Source organism: Chaetura pelagica, unplaced genomic scaffold, assembly GCF_000747805.2.
Source record: "Chaetura pelagica isolate M959 unplaced genomic scaffold, ChaPel_1.0 scaffold750, whole genome shotgun sequence".
In the NCBI taxonomy this organism is placed as follows: Eukaryota; Metazoa; Chordata; class Aves; order Apodiformes; family Apodidae; genus Chaetura; species Chaetura pelagica.
Window position 1 is genome coordinate 747,967 of NW_009951947.1, and position 24,035 is coordinate 772,001.

The following is a 24,035-nucleotide window of genomic DNA, read 5'->3' on the forward strand; positions in this document are numbered from 1 at the left end:
GATAGGCGGGCGGGCTTTGCGTCTCCTGCGTGAGCTCCGGGCCGTGCTTGGAAACGTTTGCTCAGGGCCAGGGTGGCAAAACGTTCGGTGGGGTTTCGTGCTAGGAAGGAGCAGGGTTTCGTTTCAGAACGGAGGGCTCAGGGTTCGGTTGTGGAACGGGTGAGGTGGGCAGGGTGTTTGTGAATTAAGCTGTCTGCCTTTTATATGCGTGAGATTCAGAAAAAAAAAAAAAGGGTATATGTTCGTGTTAATGCTTCTGAATGAATAATTAAAAAAAGCAAATAGAAAAAGGAACCAAAGAGCTCTACCTTGGCACATGTGCCAAGGAGATCACTGGAAGGGTATTCAAATACACAGCACGGTTGTCTGGCTGGAGATTAAACATTAAAACGGCGTTTTCAGAGGCTTTAAACATGTTTATGATTGTGAGTGTGTCTACATAAAATGAGGAAAAACTCAACCCGTTCTTTAAAAGGCTTGAATTTGTCTGCACAAGGCTTGTGTTCAATAAAACATTCAAAGTGAAACACCCCTAGAGAGGTAAGAAATACTACTTTATGCATCTCCCAAACATGATGCAATGAGGGGAAACTTTTGTATTAAAGAATCATTTCAAAATTAGTATCGAATTTACAGTCTAAGAGAACTGTGGGTTTGGAGCTGGGGTGCAGACGGTTGATGAGATGGCGTTCATTGAAAGTAAATACATGGAAGTGTTGCTATCGAATTATATGTAACCTTACAGAAGTGATCTAGTGTTACTATGTGTACTTGTATTATCATAGCTTACATGTTAACAAAACATCTACAAGGAAAAATTTTGGTTTTCTTACTTTGTTTTCTTTTCCAAAAAATGATTGTATGCTTAAAACACAAGGTTTGTCATTTTAAAATAGGAGGCCCAGCTGTGGTTTGCCACATTTTCTGCGTGGCTTTTAGCAAATTTTAAGTCCGTTTATTCTCCTGTGGAATTAATATTTTCTGTGTCTTAACGTGCTTAACCAGAAAGTGAATGAGTAGTTAGCATTCTGTGTTTTAAAACAACATTGCTGTTACTTTTGAGACTTGAAAAAACTGAGAAAACTAGACAGGTCACAAGGGCAGAAGAGTTGTCTGGACTTTATTTTGGGGTGGGTTTGTTTGGGTTTTTTAGATCATGGTCTTAAGATCAAAGACAGTTGTACCTACCCATGTTTTGAAGGCTGAGAGTTTTGATGTTAGGGAACGATTTTTAGAGCATATGTATCTTTTCAGATGGGTGAGGAAGGGTGGGCAGTTGGGAGCCTGTCACCTTGTTACAGTGTGTGTGTGTGTGTCTGTCTGTCTGTCTGTCTGTCTCTCTAATGCAATTGGTGAAACCTGTTTGAATTCAGGTAAAACCTGAAGTATAGATGGAAAGGGACATCTCGCCGGGACACCGGCACAGCCCTGTGTAATCTGCCGATCTGCAGAGAAGTGTCCCCAGGGCAGAGGTGTCCCGGCAGAGAGCTGTCCTAGACCCAGTATAAACGTAGGTGAGAACTCTTTGTCTCAACGTGCTTTTTGGCTGAACTTTTAATTTTACTTTCTATGGGCAGGTATTCAGAGTTATTTATTTTTTATTTTACACACCCAGTAGTTTATCTCAAGGGGTGATGTGAAAGTATGTTAGTGCTGTATCCTCAGAATACAATATACCAACAATACCTGTTCTGTTAGGAAATTCGTGGAATCTAAGAAGAATCCCAAGGACTAAAATATGAGCCTGCAAATGAAGTAGGCTTTGTGAAACAGAACAGGATAAAATGCTTCAGTCTTTTTTTTTTTTTTTTTAAAACAGATAGGAAACTAGAATGTGTAATTAATAGGAAATGTCTGTTTAAAAATGTATGAGGCAAAGGTTTTTTTCACTAAGATTGTCATCTTTTTGTGTTTTAGAATCAGGTGCTATTTTCACATTTGGAAAAAGCAAATTTGCAGAAGATATTCCTAGCAAGTTCTGGTTCAAAAATGACAAGCCTGTACTTATATCCTGTGGAGATGAACATACTGCTGTTGTTACAGGTCAGTATTGGAAATGGAGTATATGATAAAAGGTTATAAATTTCAATAGCTTGGAAAGATTCTAATTCTTATTTGATTCCTGCAATAATGAGGTTGTGGAGCGGAAAGATGACTGTTCTGTAGGAACTACAGGATTACTTTGAATTTAGTGTAAGGTCACTGAAGGTTTTCACAAGACATTGCCAGGAACTGTCATGAGGGACACTGTGATAACTCAGTGTATCACACATGATTTAAAGTAAGCATGACTTTGTTCAGCTTCAGTATTTCTTGTGAATATGACAGTGTTTAGTAGGCAGTCTCAAGTATAAAGGTTTGTATCATGGAAGTATGGTATCTGTTGAACACAGTCAACAAGATCAGTAGGAATCTGCCTTAAAAAATAGATGAAATTGTATCTCTCAGGGTCCAAATTACTGTTAATTATCAACTGAAAATAGCCCTTGGAAGAGCAATTATAAAAACTTTAAAAAACCCTACTAAAATCAGAAATAAATTGCAAAAGCATTCAAAGAAACTCAGGTGCAATACAATGGGCAGTATTAATGTTTGTTTTAGTTTATTTGAAATTATGGAAACAATACTTGCTTAAGAATTTGTTTAATTTTTTTATGTGGAAGGACCACTCTTTTGCTGATGAGCTCCTGTGTCAATTGTGTTGCCAATCAAGTGCTGATAGAAAATAAGACTTTGTTGTATGAAACTTGCATATTTTCAGGACTCTTTTTACTGGAATGTGTTAATTTCTCATCAATGCCCAGTTGGTCTCATTGCTCATTAAGTAATTTCCTGAGGGTTTCTTGCTATATTCTCAAGGGTTGAAGATGCTGGATTTTTAGAATGAAGTATTCCAGGCATGATAAAAAAATGTATAGATTTCATGGACTGCATCTTGAGATAAAATTAAATAATTAATTTTTCAAGCTTAGCTTCACAGAAGATGAATTACACCTTATTTTGAACAAAACTTCACATATTTTCTTGGATTGAACCAGTTCTATTAAATTGCCAATTACATAAAAGTAATCAGAATTTAACCTGGGATATTGTGAAATATTCCTTCTGAATTGTTTTTTATATGTATCCTTTCATATATGCCCACACCCAGTTTGAAATAGAACTAGTATAATTCTCAGTTTAGACCAGTCAATTTAAATTGCCTCCTTGAGCTTCCTCAGCATGTGCCTGTGACAGCACTGTTACCCTAATCAGCAACAATCCACTAATTCCCATGTCACTGTAATAGTGCCTACTTAGATAAAGCTTTTGAAAAAGTCAACTCATACAGATTTGCATGCAGCACCATTTCTCTACTACCTCCCCTTCTCCCTGATGTTTTCATATATGCACCATGTTCCAAAAATGTCTCTCTAGCTGGCCTTTGCTGTTGTGTCACCAGGGAAACTTCTAGATAATCAGATCTTTATTTTCTGAAAGCTTTTGAGGAGAAGGAACTGTGGAAGCATGAATACAGAATTTTTTCAGCACCGAAGTGTTTTTTGGCGCATTGTAGAGACAGAAGTGAGGATAAAATACTGATCAGTGATGAGCAAATGTAGAGAAACTGCAAGAATTGTACAAAAAAGTGAAGAAGGGAAGCAAATCTTGGTCCCACATTTGTTCTTCACACCTGTGCATGCCCATGTGCACCTGGCATTTCTCCTGTTAGATGGAGTTGGATGATAGTGGAATTACAGCCCTTGGTGTGTGACATTGAACTGCAGTAACACCTGGAATAAAAGCTCCAGAAGTGCATTCCAGTAATGAGTTTACTGAGAAAGGCCTTGTGAGAAACCAGGAGCTTCTTGAAATCCAACTGAACCTGATCTGGAAGAGATAAAAGCCAAGCATCACTGAGGAAGGAAAAGTATCTCGAGCAGGTGTGTGTTAATGCATGCTTAATTTTATTTTCAGTCTTTCTTTACAGGTCACGAAATTCTTCCCTCCTATTTTTTTTCCACCCCTTGGAAGCGGTAGTGGGACCTATGTAGGTAGGACACAGTGGGAATATGCGGTAGATTCAAATCTAAAGAAATACATCAGTTTTACACTAACATGTCTCAACAATCATATGTAAAACAATCACCCGAACTGATACAAAAGGTTCCTTGCAGCTGGTTTTAGGCAGGTGAGACAGCTACATCTAGCACTAGGAATCTCGACTGAATGTGAAGGAAGAAAATGTACAGGAACTAATATTTAGCATTCAAACAATATTCAGAAATTCTCAAATGCTTATTTCATCAATATTCCCATATGAGTTTTAGGAAGAAAAGTGTAAAGTCAATATGAAACACTGTTCTTCAGCTTTCTAGGTCAGGAATTGAGTCCAAAATTTTATTTAAATACTCTGGTTTTATGTTGGAATACAAAGGACTGGTGATAGCTACTTGCTGACTTTGAGTTGGTGTGCAGAGCTAGGCAGAGAAGCATTTCATTCTCTGGTTTTGGTGTTTGGGATTGGGATTTATGTTTCTTAATTCATGTGCTCTCTGTCTTTAGTACAATCTTCATTAAAACATCCAAGCAGGAATATTTTTAAGCAGTTTTCTTCTTTAATTCTTTAATGCAGTCCTAAGCAGTACATCTTCCAGCATAATTTGTAATATATTTAATATTTCTTGCCCCGTTCCCATATTTTTTGGCCTGACAGTACTGACAGTCCACTCCCTGCATCTTCTATGACTGCAAGCTTTGGAAAGCATTTTATTCATCCTGTTGAAAGCTGGTGTGAAGTGATACTACACATATTTTTAAGAATCTTATCCCAATACCTTTCTATTATTTTTTTTTTCCATGAAACTTAAAGTTAACAGCTGTCTGATTGTTTATTTGCCTTGATTAGAGTATCCTAGGCAGCTTGCCCACATTTGGTGAAAGAGACTGATCCTGTTCACAAGGGGGAAAACGGTGATGAAAGAAGACACATTTTCTGAACTCAGAGCTTTGGAGAGAATTGAAGCCCCCAATGCAAGACGGTAGAAGGAAAGAAAAAAGTATCAAGTGTAGAAGTAGGAGTGAAAAGAGGTGCCTGTGGAACAACGAGAAGATAGTATGTTTGTGTTTTGGGGTTTTGTAAGGCATTAAATTTCAACAATTTACACCAAAGAGACCTTGGAATCTCCAGGTCTTTCGACACCAGATTCCTTCTATTCTTCTGCCTACCAGCAGGCTCTCAGAGCATGGCACTGTATCTTTGCATCAACTATAACAGGAAAATGACAAAGATTAATACACACTTGTGTTGTTCTTTTGAAACGTGTCAGAGCAAGCAACATACTAATTTTGCAGTTTTTCCAGTTTTGCTTGTTTGATGCTGAATGTCTTAAGTGTGACTGTTCTTATTGCTCAATAAAACTTCTACTTTGATAAGATCATGACTTGCCTAACAAAACTGATGTCATTCTCCTGTTTCTTGAGATGTATTTGAATTGTATAAGAATTTTAAATTAAATATTAACATAATTTATTCACCAAATAGCACAAATAAATAAAATAAAATCATGGCACCTGCCATATGATACTCTAACATTACCTTTTACGTTTTCTTCAGATACAGCTTCTCAATAGAATCTTGTAATAAATGCTCAAAGTCTCTACATTGTCTCCACATTTTATTTCCCTTCCACACTAATATATTTTAGAAAGAAAGAGGGGCAATATGTAAAACGTATCTGTGAACATAGATGATGAAAATACTTGACTGCCTGTTATTATCCTGAAGGAGTATTATCCTATTGAGGATTTCAACTGGTATTTCCCAGCTGCTGAGCGAATGACTTTAGTAGCACTTCATGAACGAGGGTGGGCATGTGACAGCTGGGGTTCTCAGGAATCACAGTTGGGATAGCAGCTACTCATATGAGGAATGTACTGGTTAGGAGGCAGTCTCTTCCTGAAGTCCCTCATAAAGCCTCTGTTCCTAAAGCTGTAAACATCTTGTGGCTTTCCTAATAGCTCTAAATTAATGTTGGTGAAGCATCTGGTGGTGATAAGCCAAAACATACATACTTTGGGGAAATATTCCAGTCCTGTGTCAGGATGAAGGTGGAGACTGGTGTTGGAAGTATGTTTTCATCACCAAAACAGTCCTAGTAGTCCCTTTAATATCCTGTTGTTTCCTTTCTGCTGCCCAGAGTCATAATCTTACTCTGCTGAGCCTGTCTGCCAGCCATTCCAGGTGGCAGATAGCCACAATCTCTGTATGTCAGCAACAAAGTGAAAGCAAAAACACAAAACCAATCTGAGTTTGCAAAGTTCGGGAATATGATCCTTGCCTATTTTTCTTCTGTCTAATTAATTCTCACTTTGGTGCATCTGTGGGGATGACTGGAGATATCTCATTATGCAATTATGAAAACAGGGCCTTTTGAATACAAAATAATTTTCTTTTCCCTGCCCAGCTTAGATTGCACCTTGTCTGTTCCAAAATGTGATTTGCTGTACAGACCCAGATATGTTGTTTCATTACAAGCATTTGTTTAAGTTCCTCTGTAGCACCTCTTAGTTTTCTTTCACTGTCAGAATTACCTATTTTCCTTATTTTCTGTCACACTTCTAAGTATTAGAAGCCTGAAATTATAAAAGGCTGTCACTCAATTGTAAAAGAATGTAAAAAAAATTCCTCTCACCTGTTAAGCTCCTTGACTTACAAAGCAATTCCTCAGAATTGAAAGACTAGTAAATGAAACAGCAGATTACGGGATGAAAAGCATGACCTATTGGAATTTTGAATGAATACAAGAGAATGTGCTTAAATTGAATTACAGCAGCTTGGCATATTTCCATGGCAGTACTACTTACACAAACAGTTAAAAAGTATAAATGAAACACCATGTACAAAGAAGCATATATCAAGATAGGACACTATTTGCTAATTAAAAAAAAAAAATTCTGTTAATGTGTGTTTTGCTGTTGGTGACAGACAGCTCTGCGTGTGTTTTGACATGATGGCATTATAAAAATCAGGATGGTGATGGTGATATAAATGCTGTTGGTGAAATGTCATGAGTGTAGTCTTGACCTCAGACTTCCTTGCAACTTTGTTGTAAAGGCACATAGCCCCATGTTCCAAAAAACTGTCACATCTCAACAATATAATTTGGACTTTAGATAATAGTTGGTGGTGTTTAGGTTCTTTTTTTTAAACTATGTACTTGCATTTAAGAAAATAAATTATTTTTTAAACGGAGTAAATGTTTTTGTTATATTTTAAGCATTTCAATACAGTATTTCAAAGTGTCTGTAAATCACATTCAGAACCTTCACTGGGGACCTACACTACTGAAGTACAAGCAACCATAATATTTTGGCATTATTATATGGAATTGTTACGTGTTGCGATGTTGTGTGATAATTGTTGATGGGTAGGTTGACAAAGTACATTTATGTGACAGCTTTGTGATGTAGTCTTAATTCACAAAGCTCAGACCTTTAGCTGAAGTTAAGAAACTCCTTTTAACAGTTGTAAAGGGTTTTTTTTGACCAATTGGTTTCTATTATTTTGCAAAGATTTCTGTTGGAACAAGGATTTTATTTTTGGGTGCAAACTTAACAGTGTTATAGAAGATAATAGTTAACAAAAAATAAATAATTCTAAGGTATTGTCAGTAGTCAGTTTTGACTGTCTAATTGGTGTGCCTGATGACAAAAGTTTCATCTGTTCATATGCCATCCTTTTTAAAAAAACACTGGTTATTCAGAATCACAACAGTTTATTGTTTCTAATGCTCAAGCCTGCAAGTTCAGTGGCACATCATGCCAGTTTCTGAAATACAATTGCATTGTATAGGATCACAAATCACCAGGAGCTAGCATTGCTTCTGGTGAAGATTTGTAATCTAATGTTTGCATTTAGGTTTATAAAACTCCCTGAATGCATGATGGTTTTGTGCATTCCTTCTTTATGTGTGGAGTAGTAAATTATTACAATTTGTGAATACATTTGAAAATTTATCAGAAACTATGTTCTGTAGAAGTGCAAGTTTGTAAATAATTTTAAAAGAAGACATCAGTAAAAGAAATAGCCCCTCTAAACAGTAAAATAAGCTGAAAGTTACAAATCTGCGTTTGTGTTAATTATACAACTGCATTATTTATTCCTGTCTTTGGGGTAAATGATGTGTGTGCTCATTTAAATGTGCTGTTATATTAGAAGCAGGCCTGTAGATACTGTGCTTTCTGAACTGCAGGGTCTGTCCAGGAATACATTTTGTTTTCTGAAGAGCACTTTAACTGTGCTATAATTAAAGGAGAGGATATTTGTTTTGCTTTTTGTCCCTTCTTCTGGATGGGAATTTCTTACTTAAGTGATTCAATTGCTACTTTTGTACTGAAAAATCACAATTACATAAATTATTTTTTACACTGAAGTATTGACTTGCCTAATCTTAAACCTTATATTCAAAAGTAATATATAGCATAGTGTGTGAATGACCATCTTGTCTTGTATGAGGTATTCAAACACTTGTCTTGATTCTGACTGCATTTTTTTTCAGGGAATGGTAAACTATACATGTTCGGCAGTAACAACTGGGGCCAGTTAGGACTAGGATCAAAGAACACTGTCAACAAACCAACATGTGTTAAAGGTTTGTTTAATCTTTTTTTTGTCTTTTTGAAACAAGACCCTTGTGAAAAGGTACTTTATAAGGCACAGTTCCAAAATAACTGATTCTGCCTTCTTTACTCATCATTTGTAGCATATAGTTGCACAAGCTCCTAAAGGTAGCTTAAAAGGATCCCTGATTGATATTCCATCGGTTCCAGATTCTGGCTCCTTTTGCATCTGAAGATTACTTCAGATACATAGAATCCTGTCTTTTATCATAACTTTAATTTAATGTAATACTTGTCTTTTTTGACAAACCACACCTTCATTGTGACTGCAAAGATATCAGATGCTTAGCTTCTGCAGTGTTGTCCATGTGTTAGAAATCAGGGTTCCTACAAGCATTGTGTAACCTTCATATCACTTTTGTCTTAGGCCCTGATAAATGAAAAAATCTGATCAGGAACGTTCTACAAAGAGTGATACATTTTTAGCAAGTGTAAGAAGTGCCTGAGGGAGCATAAATGTTAATATATATTTGTATGAAACAGTAAAATAAATGCCCATATTCTTTCATGTGTTGTAAAATACTGTTTTTGTGGCACTGTCAAGTTCTTGAACTTTCCTAGCCAGTTTTATCTTGTCAAACAAAACTAAGTCAATACATTTTCCCTGTTCCCTTACTTATGTCAAGTCAGATCTATCCCATTAACACGTTTCTTTTCACCACTAAATGTTTATCCTCATCCTTTCTGCCAGCAGATTGATGTTAGCTTATCATTAAAAACGTATTACCTTGCTTGTTCAAACTCTTCCTGAGTTAGTTTATTCTACTGTCCTTTATTTGCCCCTCTCTCTATTTCACTTCAGAGGGAGAATGCAGTTTCTCTCAGGTTCACATCTTCTGTCAGCCATGTGATAGATTGATTCTTACCTTGACTTAGATGGATTGGATGTCAAGTTTTGTTTTTGCTGTCAAATTGCAATGGAGAATTAAAGACGAAGAGGAGATGACAGCAATTCAAACCAGACCTGGCATCCATTGAAAAAAAGCCACAAGAGGCGAGGGTTATCTATCTTCTTTTGGCAGTAGGCCGCTGGAGAAAGTCCTGAGCTGCCAGCCATCACTTGGCTTTGGGAGTGGAGTCTCAAGGGCACATTTCAGTTTCTACTTGAGGCCAAATATTTGTGGCTCCATGATTTCTGAGAAAGTATGTCCAAGGCCTTGACTAGAGACTAGTTAACAAGGTAATGAAAAATTGCCAGCAAAGCTATAAATATAGCAAGGTTCATCAAATGCAACTGATCAACCTTAGTGAGAGGATTGTTAGGGAGCATAGGAGTCTGAAGAGCTGATTAAGATAATCTCTGAAGTTGGAGGAAGAGTTTTGTGATGTAAAACAGCAAATTAAGATTGTAGGACGAAGCCAACATTGGAGATGTTATGGTTCCAGCCTGGTGGTAGCAACAGGTGTCAGTTAGGGTAGGCAGGAACCTGAATTTGGACAGTTTATGTTTGTGTCTGTGTGACAGACCAGAGGCAGTACATACTTACGGAGATTTATTCAGTGACCTGGTAGAATGGACTTTAATCTGAATGTTATGGAGTTGGTAAAAGTTGATTTGGAAGGACTGAAAAAGGGTTTGTGAAAGGGACGATGGTTTTTGGCTTTGTCAGGGACTGGTGCAGTGGAAAAGCACCTAGAGATATATTACATAAAAATGTTGGTGTTTTAAGAGCATTGTATAGGGCACATGGACATGGCTGAGAGAAGATAAATTATTGACAATAGTTAGTAACTGGAGAGAGGATGGAAGAGTCAGATATTTTTTTCCTCTGGTTCTGAAATGGAGTTTCTTGCTGTGGGAGAACAGGCACCTCTGTCGTCTCTTTCCCACCAAAATAATTATTGATTCCTCTTGCATACATTCCCAGTCTTTCACAGTGACCACACTGCAGAGAAGTACAAGCACTGGGTGGTAATTGAGCTGAAAATGAGACAGGATGGTATATGCAAAAATTTCAGGCACTGTCCTTAGCAATTGAGTTTAGTGATCATTAAGAAGGCAGCACAGAGCAGAAGTCTAGCAAAAAAGGCAGCTGCACATAATGAAGGAAGATAGGGATAAGACAAGAGAATTATATGATTTTAAAGGTTTAAGATAGTGGAAAAAACATAAGAGGGAGTTTAGAATAGTACCTTTAATGAAAACTGAAGGCTGCTTTAAGCATACATTTTGTCCTGCAATTTGCTGTATTCTTTGTGTTATCCCATAAATGGTATATCCTGGGGAGTGTGGCATTGGGATGAAGTAGCCATCATCAGGTGAACCTGAGTGTCAGCTTAAGTTTTTAAGGTTCTTTTCTTTTCTTGGGGGAATCCTGATTTCGTAAGCCATGTGCTAGGTTCAAATGAGCAATGAATCTTGTAATCATCCTGTTGGTAAAAATATGAAAAAAAATCAGAACTCTCTCTAGAGCATAAATACTTTGTTGTTGAACCAGCTATCAGCTTGTTTATAACTTTTCCCCTCCCTTTGGCTTTAATTCATAGCTTTAAAACCAGAAAAAACAAAACTTGCTGTTTGTGGAAGAAACCACACTTTAGTTTACACAGGTATGTATCGTATATTATACACATATTAAAGACAGATTTCTTCCTTTGCTTTCATGCAAAATTACATTAGGAGCCTGAGGACTGTTGAGGAAAGAAAAAATAAGTGAAAACAAGATTGTTAAAACTTGGGGGTTTGACAGCCAGTTCTTTGAATACTTGATTTATTCTGAGCCAATGCATTTATGAAATATTTTTATATAGGAGTTTGCTAGCAATAGACAAAATAAAAAAAATGCTTGCTGGCATTTGAGGTGTGGCTAACAGTTATCAGTATTTCATTTAAGCCCTATAAAGATATATTAGTAATTTTTAATATGTCTGGATTCAAATTTACTTTAACAAGTAATTTAACTTTATTAGTGTGAAGTTGTATGTTTGTGTAAATATAGTAAAACAGAATGTTTCAAGTGTTCACATTTTGTTGCGTTTTGGTTAGACAAGGTAGTCTGCTATTTCAATGACAAGTAGCTTTATTAAGCTATAAATAAGTAAACTGTAAATATAAACTAAAAATAAATTCTTAGACAGTATACAGAGAATTGATGCAAATTCTTGTCATGCTTCTAGAATTGATATAGTGGAATAACCATCTTTGTGCTTGCAACCCTTTAGGTTGCAGTAGTGTTATAAAGAGGATTGTTTGGTTATTAGGAGGTTTATACATGTGGAGACCCTGAGCATTGTAAATAATACTATTATTATAAAACAGAACATTTTAATAACAGTTGAGTATGCAAGACTGCACAGGGTAACTATTATTCACTTTTAGTGTACATGGTGGCTAGATAATTTGCAGCCATTTATATAGCAAAGTCTATTTAGAAATTATACGTCAGTTGCTTATCACATTTGTGTCTGGACTTGTGTTATTAATGGGCCTTATCTTTCGTCTTTTTCATACTAAAATTAAAAATATAAATCTTAAAGTTCTGTTAAGCTGAGGTTATCAATCATCAGCTTTACCTTCAATTCAGAGATTCTAAGCCAAAACAAAAACCTAGTCAATTAAGTAGAAAATTATTTAAATATTAAGATGAGTAAAATATTTCTAATAAAAACCTAAGCAAGAATATATTTTATTCACAGTACTCAAAACTATCAAGTTATGTATCTCTTTAATTTACATAGCAAAAAACTTCAGCTTTCTTGCCTGTGACATCATGCACCATTTTCCTTCTGCTTTATCTTAAAATATACATAATCTGGGGAAGGAGCTGCTTCTGGCTGCCAGGGCTACTGGTAGTAATTTTCTCAGAACTCTTGCAGAACTTCAAATTATATTTACTTACTAGATCTGTCTTCAGAATGGTGGGAAACACACTCAAAGTACTTAAAAAAGTTGTGATCCACACGTGTGCAGGAAATCCTCCTTGCTATCTAGAACAGAAACTGCTAATGTCAGCTTACAGATATTTCAGGGCAGTAGACCAATTTTTCTATAATGTTTTTCCATTGAAAATTAAGTTAATTGCTCCAGTTTCTCTGACTTTTTACCACTGATGAGAATGTCTTCATTCCATGTATTGCATGTGCTTTTCTGTATGCAGAAAAAGGAAATGTGTATGCTGCTGGAGGTAACAGTGAAGGTCAGTTGGGATTAGGTGACACAGAGGAAAGGACTACATTTCATTTAATCAGTTTTTTTACCAACCAGCACAAGATCAAGCAGCTAGCAGCTGGATCATACACCTCAGCAGCAGTAACTGGTAAGAGCAACCGCTAATAGAATCAGTTTATGCATTTCTAGCCTGTTGTTCCAGGCAAACATTAATTCCAGCATTCTGTCTGCATATGTGGGTGTATTTTCTGTGCCTCCCTGTCTTCTTTCCCTGGTAACCATAGTCATTTGTTGATAGTCAATTGCCTATTTCACCACAATTTGGTAATGGGTGGTAGTTTCAAAAATTTTTGTGAAAGTAAACTTTTTCCCTGAGCCTGCAATGGGAGCTCAACCTCTACTAGTTTAGTAGGAAACCTTACAAAGGAGAGACAGTATGAATACTGGCAAAATGGGAAAAAAGTCTTCAGTTAATTTCCAGGGAAGCCAACTACAAAACATGAATCTTATGGAAACTAAGTTTCTCTAGTCTCTTTTCAGTAATGTACAATGAGAAGATGGGGCAACAGGCACAAACTGGAGCACAGGAGGTTCCACGTAAACATCAGAAAAAACTTCTTTCCTGTGAGAGTGACAGAGCACTGGGACAGGCTGCCCAGAGAGGTTGTGGAGTCTCCTTCTCTGGAGACATTCAAACCCACCTGGATGTGTTCCTGTGGGATCTACTTTAGGTGATCCTGCCTGGCAGGGGAGTTGGACTAGATGATCTTTCGAGGTCCCTTCTAACCCTGACCACTGTGTGACTCTGATGAATTTATTGCAACTGTTTTGGTCTACTGATACATGCCGCACAGCTGTGTCATTACTAATTCTGACAGGCCTGATCTACAACCTATTTCTCTAATGGCAAAGTTATACAATTGCAACATGTTGAAGGCCACACATGTTATAATACTTTCATCCATTGGATGGGTGGTCCTTTATTACTCTATAATGTAATTTCTTGACTTCTGTTATAAAGGAGCTGTTTCTGTACATATTTAGGATAAATTATTGAGGCTGCCTTTTTGGTATGTGACAGAGAACATAGGAGTCTATGAGAGATATGTTAGTCTGCTCATTTGGTTTGTAATTTTTTTTTTTTTTTGACAATTGCTAACTTTCTCCTGAAGTTTGTAAGTCAACTTTGAATTACTTTAGTTCCCAACAGCATCTCAGTAGCACTGTCCATGGTATGGTTTTTTTATTCACAACTTATTTGCCACCAATGGGAAAGAAGCAGAGAGAAGACCTTATCTCTTCTAGAAAAATCTATATATTTTTCATGTTGTTCACTACCTTTTTTTTTGGTTTTCACTGTTGCCATTGGTCTTTGTGTCACAAGAGGCTGGTCTTAATGAACCTGGAACAGCTATTGTGATAGTTTAAGGAAAACAAAATGAAACTGGGCAATACACTCACCTTTGAAAGGAAATGAAAGATAAGGCAAGAATAGGTAGGATGTGTACCAAAGTCAGAACAGAAAATAAGTCTGGAATAATGAGAACGTGGTGACATGCTACTAGAAGTGAGAAGATGCCTTAAATTTACCATAATATTTTCATACTGACCTCTGGCAACTGAGTAGTTTTCTATGCTCAATCTTCCTCTTTTTGAGGGAACATTTTTACATAGAACTTTTCCTGGTGCTATTTATGGTCTAACATCAGTTGATGACTAACTGTTCTGTGTCCATTTTGAAAAGCATAAAGGATGCTCTCTTACTTCAGACTGTTTTGTTGCATTGTTTTAAATATAATTTAATGTCCCTGAGTTTATGAAATGCATTTACATTAGTAGATTAACTTTTTATTTGTTTTGGTATTAAATCTGTTAACTCTCTGTGTCTTAATTTTAGAGGATGGGCAGCTTTTTGTGTGGGGTGACAATTCAGAAGGTCAGATTGGCTTGGCTAATGAAGCCTGTGTCAGTGTCCCTTGCCAAGTGGATGTTGGTAAACCAGTTTCCTCTGTATCCTGTGGATATTATCACTCTGCCTTGATAACAGGTAAGAGAATGGGAATAGCAGTTAGTGGAGACAAGTCAATGGTTCTCAAACTGTTGTCTTTGTAAAGGTATTTTATGAGGCATTTGAAACTAGATATGCCATAGTTGTTAAAAACTGCCATGTGGCAGAAATGTGATCCTAGTTGATTTATTTGGGAAACTTGTATGTAATCTACTGTATAATTTTATATTATTGTTGTAGTAACAGTGCTGTGAGAAAAAAACCTGCAGTTTTCTGCATTTGCATATTGTTTTGCAAAATTATATTAGATATAATTACTGTCTTGCCACACTTCATTTTCATAAAGGTTATGACAACTGTAGATTAATATTACTGTTTCAAGAATACAGCTTTTATTGGGATTATTCAGTTTTGGTGGTGATCAAATAATAATAATCATGTTCTCTAGAAATGTAATTTTGACTAGACTTAGTATGTTTTGAGAAAATTTTAATCTCATTTGCTGGCAATGCAAGATTTTTGTTCTTTAATTTTAAGCTTTGAAGTCAGTTAAACAGGCAGAATATGATATGGGAAGCATACACTGCAGTAAATCTGTCTCTGATCTCCAAACCTACCCACCTCTCTGTTGTTTTCCAGCTCTCTCTTCTCTGTTGGTTTCCAAGGTGATGATGCCACTCATGCTTTTATAATGCCAACATGGTGAATTGATCAGTCAGTACTGATGGTATTATATATGAGCAGCTACAAATTGTTCTCAGCCATATAGATTTACTTTATTAAACTTTACAGTTTAGTCTCCTCAGAGGAAAGATTTCAAACAATTAATAGTTTTGATTTTAAAGCTTTTAATGGGTACCCAGGAGCTACTCAGTCAGATACTGTTTGCAGGTTACTTGATAAATGTTACTTTTCCACATACAATATGTATATAACTCTGAGAATATGCTTTTATCTTATGGTGGACAAACACTAATTGGGTGTTATGCTGGTCATGTGCAACTTTTATTACAGATGTTTTATTACAGTAAATTAATGCAGTGATTCTGATCACAGGCTCAGCACCTGTTAGAAAATACACAGCTTCCTGAGCTCAAAATAATGGGAAAAAAAAAATAAAAATCCTTAGATCAAGGGCATAGTAAGAAAGTGTGTATTTCTGCCTTAGACCCAAGAGCTGAAGGTCTTGACAAGTCTGCGGTGGAATGTGACAAGAACTCTTATTAAAAGAAAGGTTGAAAACAAGCACCTAAAGAAACTGTGTGTGCTGGATGCTCTAAGGAAGTGGAAACTGTTAATGGGGTGGAGGGATGAGACAAAAGGTTTAAGGGAACTGCTGGGTAAGAGAAATGAAGCCTCTTAAAATATTAATAACAAGATGTACTGGTTATCACCTCTGAATATGGGGAGTTGTTGAACCCATTGTTTTTTAAGCGGGCCTGGGTGTGAGATGGAAAGTCTTCATTTTCAACCTTAGTATCTGCAAATCCTGCACAAACGTGGCTTCAATATATCTCGCTGATAGCGGTACTGCTGGCACACAGATGGCCTCTTTTGTAGTGAAAGAAGAAATATTTTTATTATTTTCCTTTGAGCCCTTGCTGGACATCCAGGTACTGTTACTGAATTGATCTTTGCTTGCACTTGTGTCAGTGTATATCCCAGCAGTGTTTAAAAACAAAGCTTATGCATTGAATCTAAGTGTCCCGTAGTCTTAGATTATTTTAGCTATGAAGTTAACCATTAAATTATGAATTTGAGTACGAATGTAGCTACCGTATTTTTCTTAAAGCCTAGTTAGGAAAGAAGTCAAGGCACTATACTGTTAAAAGATTCTGTTTAAAAAATGTGATTGTTTTACTATTATTAGGATTCTTTTTTTGCTTATGGTAAACACTTATCTATGGGACTTGCTAGACTGGCTTAGAACAGTGGTTCACATCCTCAGTATTCTGCCACTGAGCTGTGGTAAAATATAGCAAACGAGGTAATTATGGAGTATTTGGAATATGCATATTGCAGGGATAGGCTTTTATCCCCACAGGTTGCCAGTTGGTCATTGAGTATACCTTCAAGTATGGTTAAAAGCTTGCCTAGCCTAGGGAGCTTTCCGTGTATTTTTCCTGTAAGGTTTTAACTTGTATACTAGAATTTAGAATGGATAGTGTTCTTTTTAATATATAATTTTGGAGGAGATGCCTGGAAAAGAAAGTGGTTCTGTATTTCCAGAAATGAAATTTGAACTATTAATGTGAGTGTATAATCTGTATTAATTCCCTCAATAAAGCATACCAGAAGAACTGCTTTTAGATTGTGGTTGCTGTTAGTATGGAAGAAGTGGGAGAAACACTGTTAATAGAAGGCTTTCAAAACCTGTAACGTGTAAGTTACTAGAATAGTATAGAATTACTACATTTTGACTTTTTAAACATCATTTGTACATAAAATAATATACTATCTATTACTGAAACATAGTTGCAGGATGTAGCACTTGATGCATGTTGTGGGGCTGAAATGATGAGCTTGGCACCATATGCTTCCCTTATTATAATTATTTATGACATAAGCTGTATACTGGCTAAGCAAGCAGTTAGGAGCACAACCATATCTGGGTTAAAACTAGAAGGTGGTTAATGAGGATACCAGAATACATAGTGTGGTCGCAGAGTGCCCTCTCCAGGGCAGGATGTTCATTAATAAGAGAATATTGAGAAACAAAGTAATGAAATATCGATTTCAGCTTTTTTTTTTTAAAAAAAAACAACACAACAAAACAACCCACCCTAAAGCAGTTGTTTCTTTGAAACAGCTGCCTTTAGAGAAGATTTTTAGCAGGCATTAGTCTTAAAGGTGTTAAACTGCTGCAAAGCCAAGTGCAATGTCAATGAAAACGAGAGTGGAATCCTAATGCAAACCTGTATTAGATAAACATTTGTTTTGTGGAAATTGTACAGCGTTAATCATCTGAATTTATACTTCAGTGGTACAACCCACCCCCCCAGAGTTTCTCAAATCTAGTAGTTCCAAAAAAGATTGTCACCTTTGTTACTGTTGCCTTTTAGAATGCCTTCCTTGCAGATGAAAAATCAACTATGTTTACATCTCACCTATATTTTACCATGTACATGTGGGCCCCACTGATGCCAAAGGTAGTTGTAGAATAGAACAGAATATATCCTGAATTATTTTTAATGAAAAAGATTTCTAAAATTTAGACTAGGCACAAGGACAGACAATGGCTAGCTCATTACCATACACAAATTAGGAAGCTGGTCTGTTTACTCCGCATTTGAAAGAGGATTGTTTCCTCCATTTTCCTCTCATTTTGCATTCTTCAGTGACTTCCACTGAACAGAAGTTTTTAATTAATAATTTCCAGCCTTCTTTAGGACTTTTTCCCAGTATCTGTTTCCTTTGTTTTTGCAGACTTGGGACATTAGGTCCCCATCTTAAAGGTATGTCCCAAACAAAGCAGCAGAGAAAAAAGAGGTGAAAGAGTGTAGCAATGATTTTGAGACTATGGATAGATCTTTAGTTGTCTAGTCTTAGACCACACTCACATAAGACAGGAAAATTTTTCAGAAAGCATTAAGCTTGGCGAGCTTATATAACTCATTTGTCCACCAGAGGAGATGGAGAACAGGAAAAGGCAGTGTACCTAACCACTGCTGAAAAGCCAGAAAGAAGTTGAATATATTAGAACTCTTCTGCTGCTTCGCTTGCCTGAACTGTTACTATAAGCAGGTTAAGATAGATTTTCACTGAGAAGATGACTTTTCATGGAGAGCTTTGCATTTTCCTTGAAAACCTTTTGTTAATGTATATGAAAGTAAAAAAAACACCCGTTCCACAAACACTTCCATACTCAGAACATCAGTGTTTGAGGTGGTTTCAACCAATTTGATCTTGAATAAATACTTATTTTATTTTTATTTATTTAATGGATCATGAAGTGATACAATTCTTTTGTCTACTGCCCTCATTTGCCACCAGACAGGTCTGGTATCTTCTGTCATCTGCAGTATGCACATTTTTCTTCGAGGGGCAACGATAGTTCTTTATTTGCTTGCCCATTTCATTGACATGCTCCTGTGACGTAAAATATTGTGATACAGAAAATGTGCCACACTAGGGAAGGTTGAATGTGTGAAAAATGTGACTGATGAAAGAAGAAATTTAAATAGACAGGTTCCATTGTGAACAAAATGTCCTCAAAATGCAAATGTACTGCACACATACTGCACTCAAAATATATCTGGGTTTTGCTAGGTTCTTTTTATGCTCAATAGATATTTTTCATAGTTTTTAGACTACTGTTTGCCTTAAAGGGATGTGTAATGTATTAAAAAATTGCCTTAATAAATAAGTTTATCTTTGTTAGCTGGATTATTAAGTTGAAAAAATGTAATAAACTTGATTAGTTCAGGAAGTCAGTGGAAGCTTGGTCGTTTGAATCGCTAATCCTATTAATTAGATTGTGATTGGATTAATATTTGCAGTGCAGTAGTGTTTAAAAAGAAGTGCTTGTCTCTTCAAAGAGAACTGCATAAGCAGTTAACTCCCAAGTGCTTTTGGGGGTTCAACAGCTTGGTTCTAGAAATATATGGCAAATCCAAGAGTAGTAACATGATACTTACATTCAAAAAAATACAGACTTCTTTTTGTTGTTGGATTTTTTATTTGCTTTCCCTTGGAGTCCCTAACAAAATTTCTTTCTGTCAATTGAATATTTTGGTTACAGAAAGCCTCACATTGCACTTGATGTTTTTGTTGTTAATTGGGCTACTCTTTTAGAATAGAAAATGCGTGCTGCAAATAACTGCAAACTGTTAGCCTGTTCAGAGTATTTTTGTGTGTAGGTATAAGAATAAAGATCAGAATTAAGACAGAAAATCAAACTGAACAGAGAAGCCTAAACATAGTCTGTAGTTTAGATATATAAATGAAATACACTTTTCTACATCTGAGATCTCAGGTACAGGTGCTATCCTGTTTCATTGTCTTGCTGAAGAGAATGTAGCTCTGTGAGTAGACTGTGGATGACTAGTCTGGGGTTTCCTTGACTAAGGCAGAAGCTAAAATATCTTAGGACTTGTCAGCTTTACAAATAAATATTGTGCCATCAAAATCAGGATCTAAATCTTTGGTGGAAGTGCTGGGCTCCAACTTTGTATTGAGGCTTAGGACCTGTTTTCCATTTAAAGCAGGAATTCAGCTTTTATGAAAAAAAAGTCCTTTTCACAGGTTTTCCTCTGCGGGAATGTCATACTTTTTTCAGATTTTTCAAGTTAATTGATAAATTTATGCATTTGAATAAATTTGAAGCTCAACTATATTAAAAATCACATTATCTCTTGTAGACCACAATTTGCTATGAGATCACTACTCCATGGTCTCTTTTCAGCAGTGGAGAACACTCAGCTATTAACTTGAAACTTTCCTGACAGTAAAGAAATATTTTCTACCTAAACCTCACTCTGGCCAATTAGAATAGTTAGGGGCCCCCTAGCATGGCAAATCAGAAATGTATATATAGGCAAATTGTAAGAAGAAGATCATAGGGGTTGGAAGGCATCTCTGAAAATCATCAAGTCCAACCGTGCTGCTGCAGCAGAAACACCAAGGGCAGATCACACAGGAATGTGTCCAGATGGGTCTTGAAAGTCTTCAGAGAAGGAGACTCCACAACGTCTCTGGGCAGCCTGTTCCAGTGCTCTGTCACCCTCACAGTAAAGAAGTTTTTCCTCACGTTGAGATGGAACTTCCTGTGTTGTAACTGGGTGCTATTCCCCCTCGTCCTATCACAGGGCATGACTGAAAAGAGATTGGTCCATTCTTGACATCCACCCTTCCCACTTAGTCTTTTATTCTCAAGACTAAACAGGCCCAGGTCTCTCAGCCTTTCCTTGTATGGCAGATGTTCCAGTCCCTTAATCATCATCCTCGTAGCTCTCTATTGACTCTTTCCAGTATATCCCTGTCCCTCTTTGTCACAGTTTGACTCAGGTCCGACAACAATGCTCTCGATCCCCCCTCCCCCCAACCCAGGTAGGGAAGGAGAGAGAGAAAAAGAGAGAGACTTGGCTGGATTGAAAACTAAACTACACAGCTTTAATTAAAACACTAATGAATGATACAAGAAAAATATACAATTATATACAGATAGATTCAGGTATGGGCAAAAAGCCTCTCGCCTCCCCCCACCCCAGCAACTCCCACAGCACTTCCCTGAACTGGGAAGAGTCCCGAGGAATCTCTGAGCTGCTGCTGGAGAAAGCAGAGAGTTATGGGGGTCACGAGAGAGTCTTCTGTGATCTCTGACCTTCCTCTGAGCTTACGTAGATATATGGAATGGAATATCTTTGGCCAATTTTGCTGTCCATCTAACTCAGCCTCCTACGGGGGGGGTCACAGATCTCCCCATAGTGTCTGAGCTGGCAGAGTGCAGGTGCAGCCTCGAAGCCTCAGTAGTTAGAAAAACATTCCACTGTCTTATCAGCCTAGCAGAACACACTGTTGCTAGCTACAAGAAAGCTTACTGAAGGAAAAAAAAATCAGTAAAAAGAAAAATTGGCTTTATCCTGGCTCAAACCAGGACACTCTTCAACTGAGGAGCCCAGAACTGGAAAAAAATACTCCAGATGTGGTCTTACAATGGCAGAGTAGAGGGGGAGGAGAATGTCCCTTGACCTGCTGGCCACCCTAATACATTCCAAGATACTATTGGCTCTTTTGGCTACAAGGACACATTGCTGACCCATAGATAACTTGTTGTCCACCAGGACATTCTCCATGGGGCTGCTTTCTAGCAGTTCAACCCCTCATGTGTACTGGTGCATGGTTTTTTTTCTCCCCAGGTGCAGGACTGTACACTTACTCTTGTTGAACCTCATTAGGTTAATCTTTTCCCAGCTCTCCAGTCTGTCTAGATCTTGCTGAATGGCAGCACAGCCTTCCAGTGTATCAGCCAATCCTCCCAGCTTTGTATCATCAGCAGATTTGCTGAGGATACACTCCATCTGCTCATCCAGGTCATTGATGAAGATGTTGAATAAGACTGGGCCCAGAATATAGCAATGAGAAGTACATTTCACACATTCCATTTTTCACTATTGTAGAAGGATGTATAGAATGCTGTCTTGAATGGTGATTCAGACTTACATAGCAGTGAAAAAGCAAAGGGAATGATTGAAAAAGATAAAAGGAAACTTGGAAGTAAAATTAATTACCCAAATTTGAGATGAAACTGGTTTTGAACTGGATTCTTAAAAAGTCTAGGTGAATGAGAAGGGTTGTCTTGTATGATTATGTAGCAGATCAGAAATAAGTCACAGGAAGAGATCTGTAAAGACCTCTTAGTATTTTTTTTAACTTAATTCTGATGGAGTTATTGCTATGGAACCACTACTGTGTTCCTGTTGTTGGACAGCAAGCTCCCTTCTTGCTGTCTGGACCACACACAGTTTCCTGTCATTAACTCTGCTTTTTTCTTTTTTTCTCTGTATCTTACAAGAACAAAGTGTGGATTTTCCATCAAAATTCCATGCAAAATAAGTTTCTGTTTTGAGATTCTTACAACTTCAGTTGACATAAATACTGATTAGAAAGGGAGTTATACCTTCTCAGAATCAGGATGTATATGGTTTTATTTTTCTCCTGGCTAGATTCCTTGCAGGCTAAATGTTGTGGTTCTCATCTTGGAGAGAGGCTTCTTTTCCTATCAAAACAGACTACTTTGCACAGCTGTTTGGATATCATAGAAATATGTTCAATAATCCTGTAACATTTGTACACTTTTCTGTTGTACTGATTTGTGTCTGCAGTGGTCTTGACAACCCAAACCCGCTTCTGAGCACATGCTTAGAAGTCCTCCTCTCTTCTGTATTTTCACAGGAGATGGTGAGCTCTATACTTTTGGAGAACCTGAGAATGGGAAACTGGGATTATTGCCTGAGCAGCTGAAGAACAATAGAGTCCCACAGCACGTACTGGGAATTATGGAAAAGGTTAATAAGGTCGCTTGTGGTGCAGAACACACAGTGGTGCTGACAGGTATGCAATGTAATTTAACTTAGTAAATTCAATTTACTTCAAAGAATTTATATCCTACTGAAGTGTAAGATTCTGTAGTGATCCTAACTGGAAGACCATTGTCTAGTAAGAGCATAGGAATCTATTTAACAATTAAACTAAGTGCAGGCCTGTGCTGTGCAGTGCATATGGTTTGACATTCAGGCCTGGGCTGCTCATGGGCCTTTGTTGCAGAATAAACTTTGCCAGCTAACTGTAACAGAGGAGTAGTAAGTTAGCTTTTCAAAGAGATACATGCAAAGCATTGCTAGCTGTTTATTTCCACAAGTTCTATGCTGAACTATAGTACTACAGAAGCAGAAAAGGAGAGTTTGACTTTATTCACAGATGATTAAAAAAAAATATCAGCTTTGGCTTGCAATGAATTTCACAGTTGTACAATATGTCTGTAATTACTCTCCTACCAAAATGCAAAAACTATAAAACCAAGTAGGTTGTATAAATATCAGTCTTTAAATCTGTATTTTGAAAATGTGCAAGCCATCTGTTGTCAATCTGTTGAAGTGCCTTTAAGGTTATGTAGCCAAAATTACTAAAATCTAAAATCTAACTGAAGTTGTAAGTAACATGATGTGGTGTTGTACGGCAAGCCACTGGAGAGAATAAAGGTGGAAGTGATGTGTTGGGAATGATTATGTGTAATGATGAGTTTGGGAAAACTGTGAAGAGGAAATAGCAGTGCCAGTCCAGGAAATAATGCAAACATTTGTCTACGTTTCAATGCGTTTGTCTCTTCTTTCACATGCAGTCTTACTCTGGCAGTATTCTATGTCATAGCATAAATTTCTTTATATGAAATTAGATTATCATTATTAGGGAAAAAATTACCATAAATTTGGGGTAGCAAATACAGAAATCATAGCATTATTTTATGGGTTATAAAGCTCTGCAAAAAGAATTTGATTATCATTATTGATTATTTTTTAACTATAAATCTGAAGCCAACCAACAGATGTTTTGTTTTAATGGTATTTCATGTGATAAAACTTCATTATAACAAATTACTGTTACAGAGATTTAGTAGGAAGATGTAGACCTGGATGACATCAGCATTATAATGAAATCTGTACAAAAGCTAGAACAAAGAGGCAAAATATAAATGCCAAAAACCAAATACAGTGAAGAAAACACCATAGTAAGTCAGTGCCTTAGTAAGTAAGATTTATT

The 24,035-nt window shown here is 36.8% G+C and overlaps 1 protein-coding gene across 1 annotated transcript in view; it reads left to right on the forward strand.

The window, feature by feature from the left end:
* Positions 1–24,035, forward strand: part of RPGR (retinitis pigmentosa GTPase regulator) — a 42,859-nt gene that overhangs the window by 3,008 nt on the left and 15,816 nt on the right. Inside the window, exons 3-8 of the mRNA XM_009997406.1 lie at positions 1,918–2,043; positions 8,541–8,633; positions 11,149–11,211; positions 12,759–12,917; positions 14,667–14,816; positions 22,671–22,829. Of these exons, the coding sequence (XP_009995708.1) occupies positions 1,918–2,043; positions 8,541–8,633; positions 11,149–11,211; positions 12,759–12,917; positions 14,667–14,816; positions 22,671–22,829 (750 nt within the window). The remainder of the gene's footprint in view (positions 1–1,917; positions 2,044–8,540; positions 8,634–11,148; positions 11,212–12,758; positions 12,918–14,666; positions 14,817–22,670; positions 22,830–24,035) is intronic.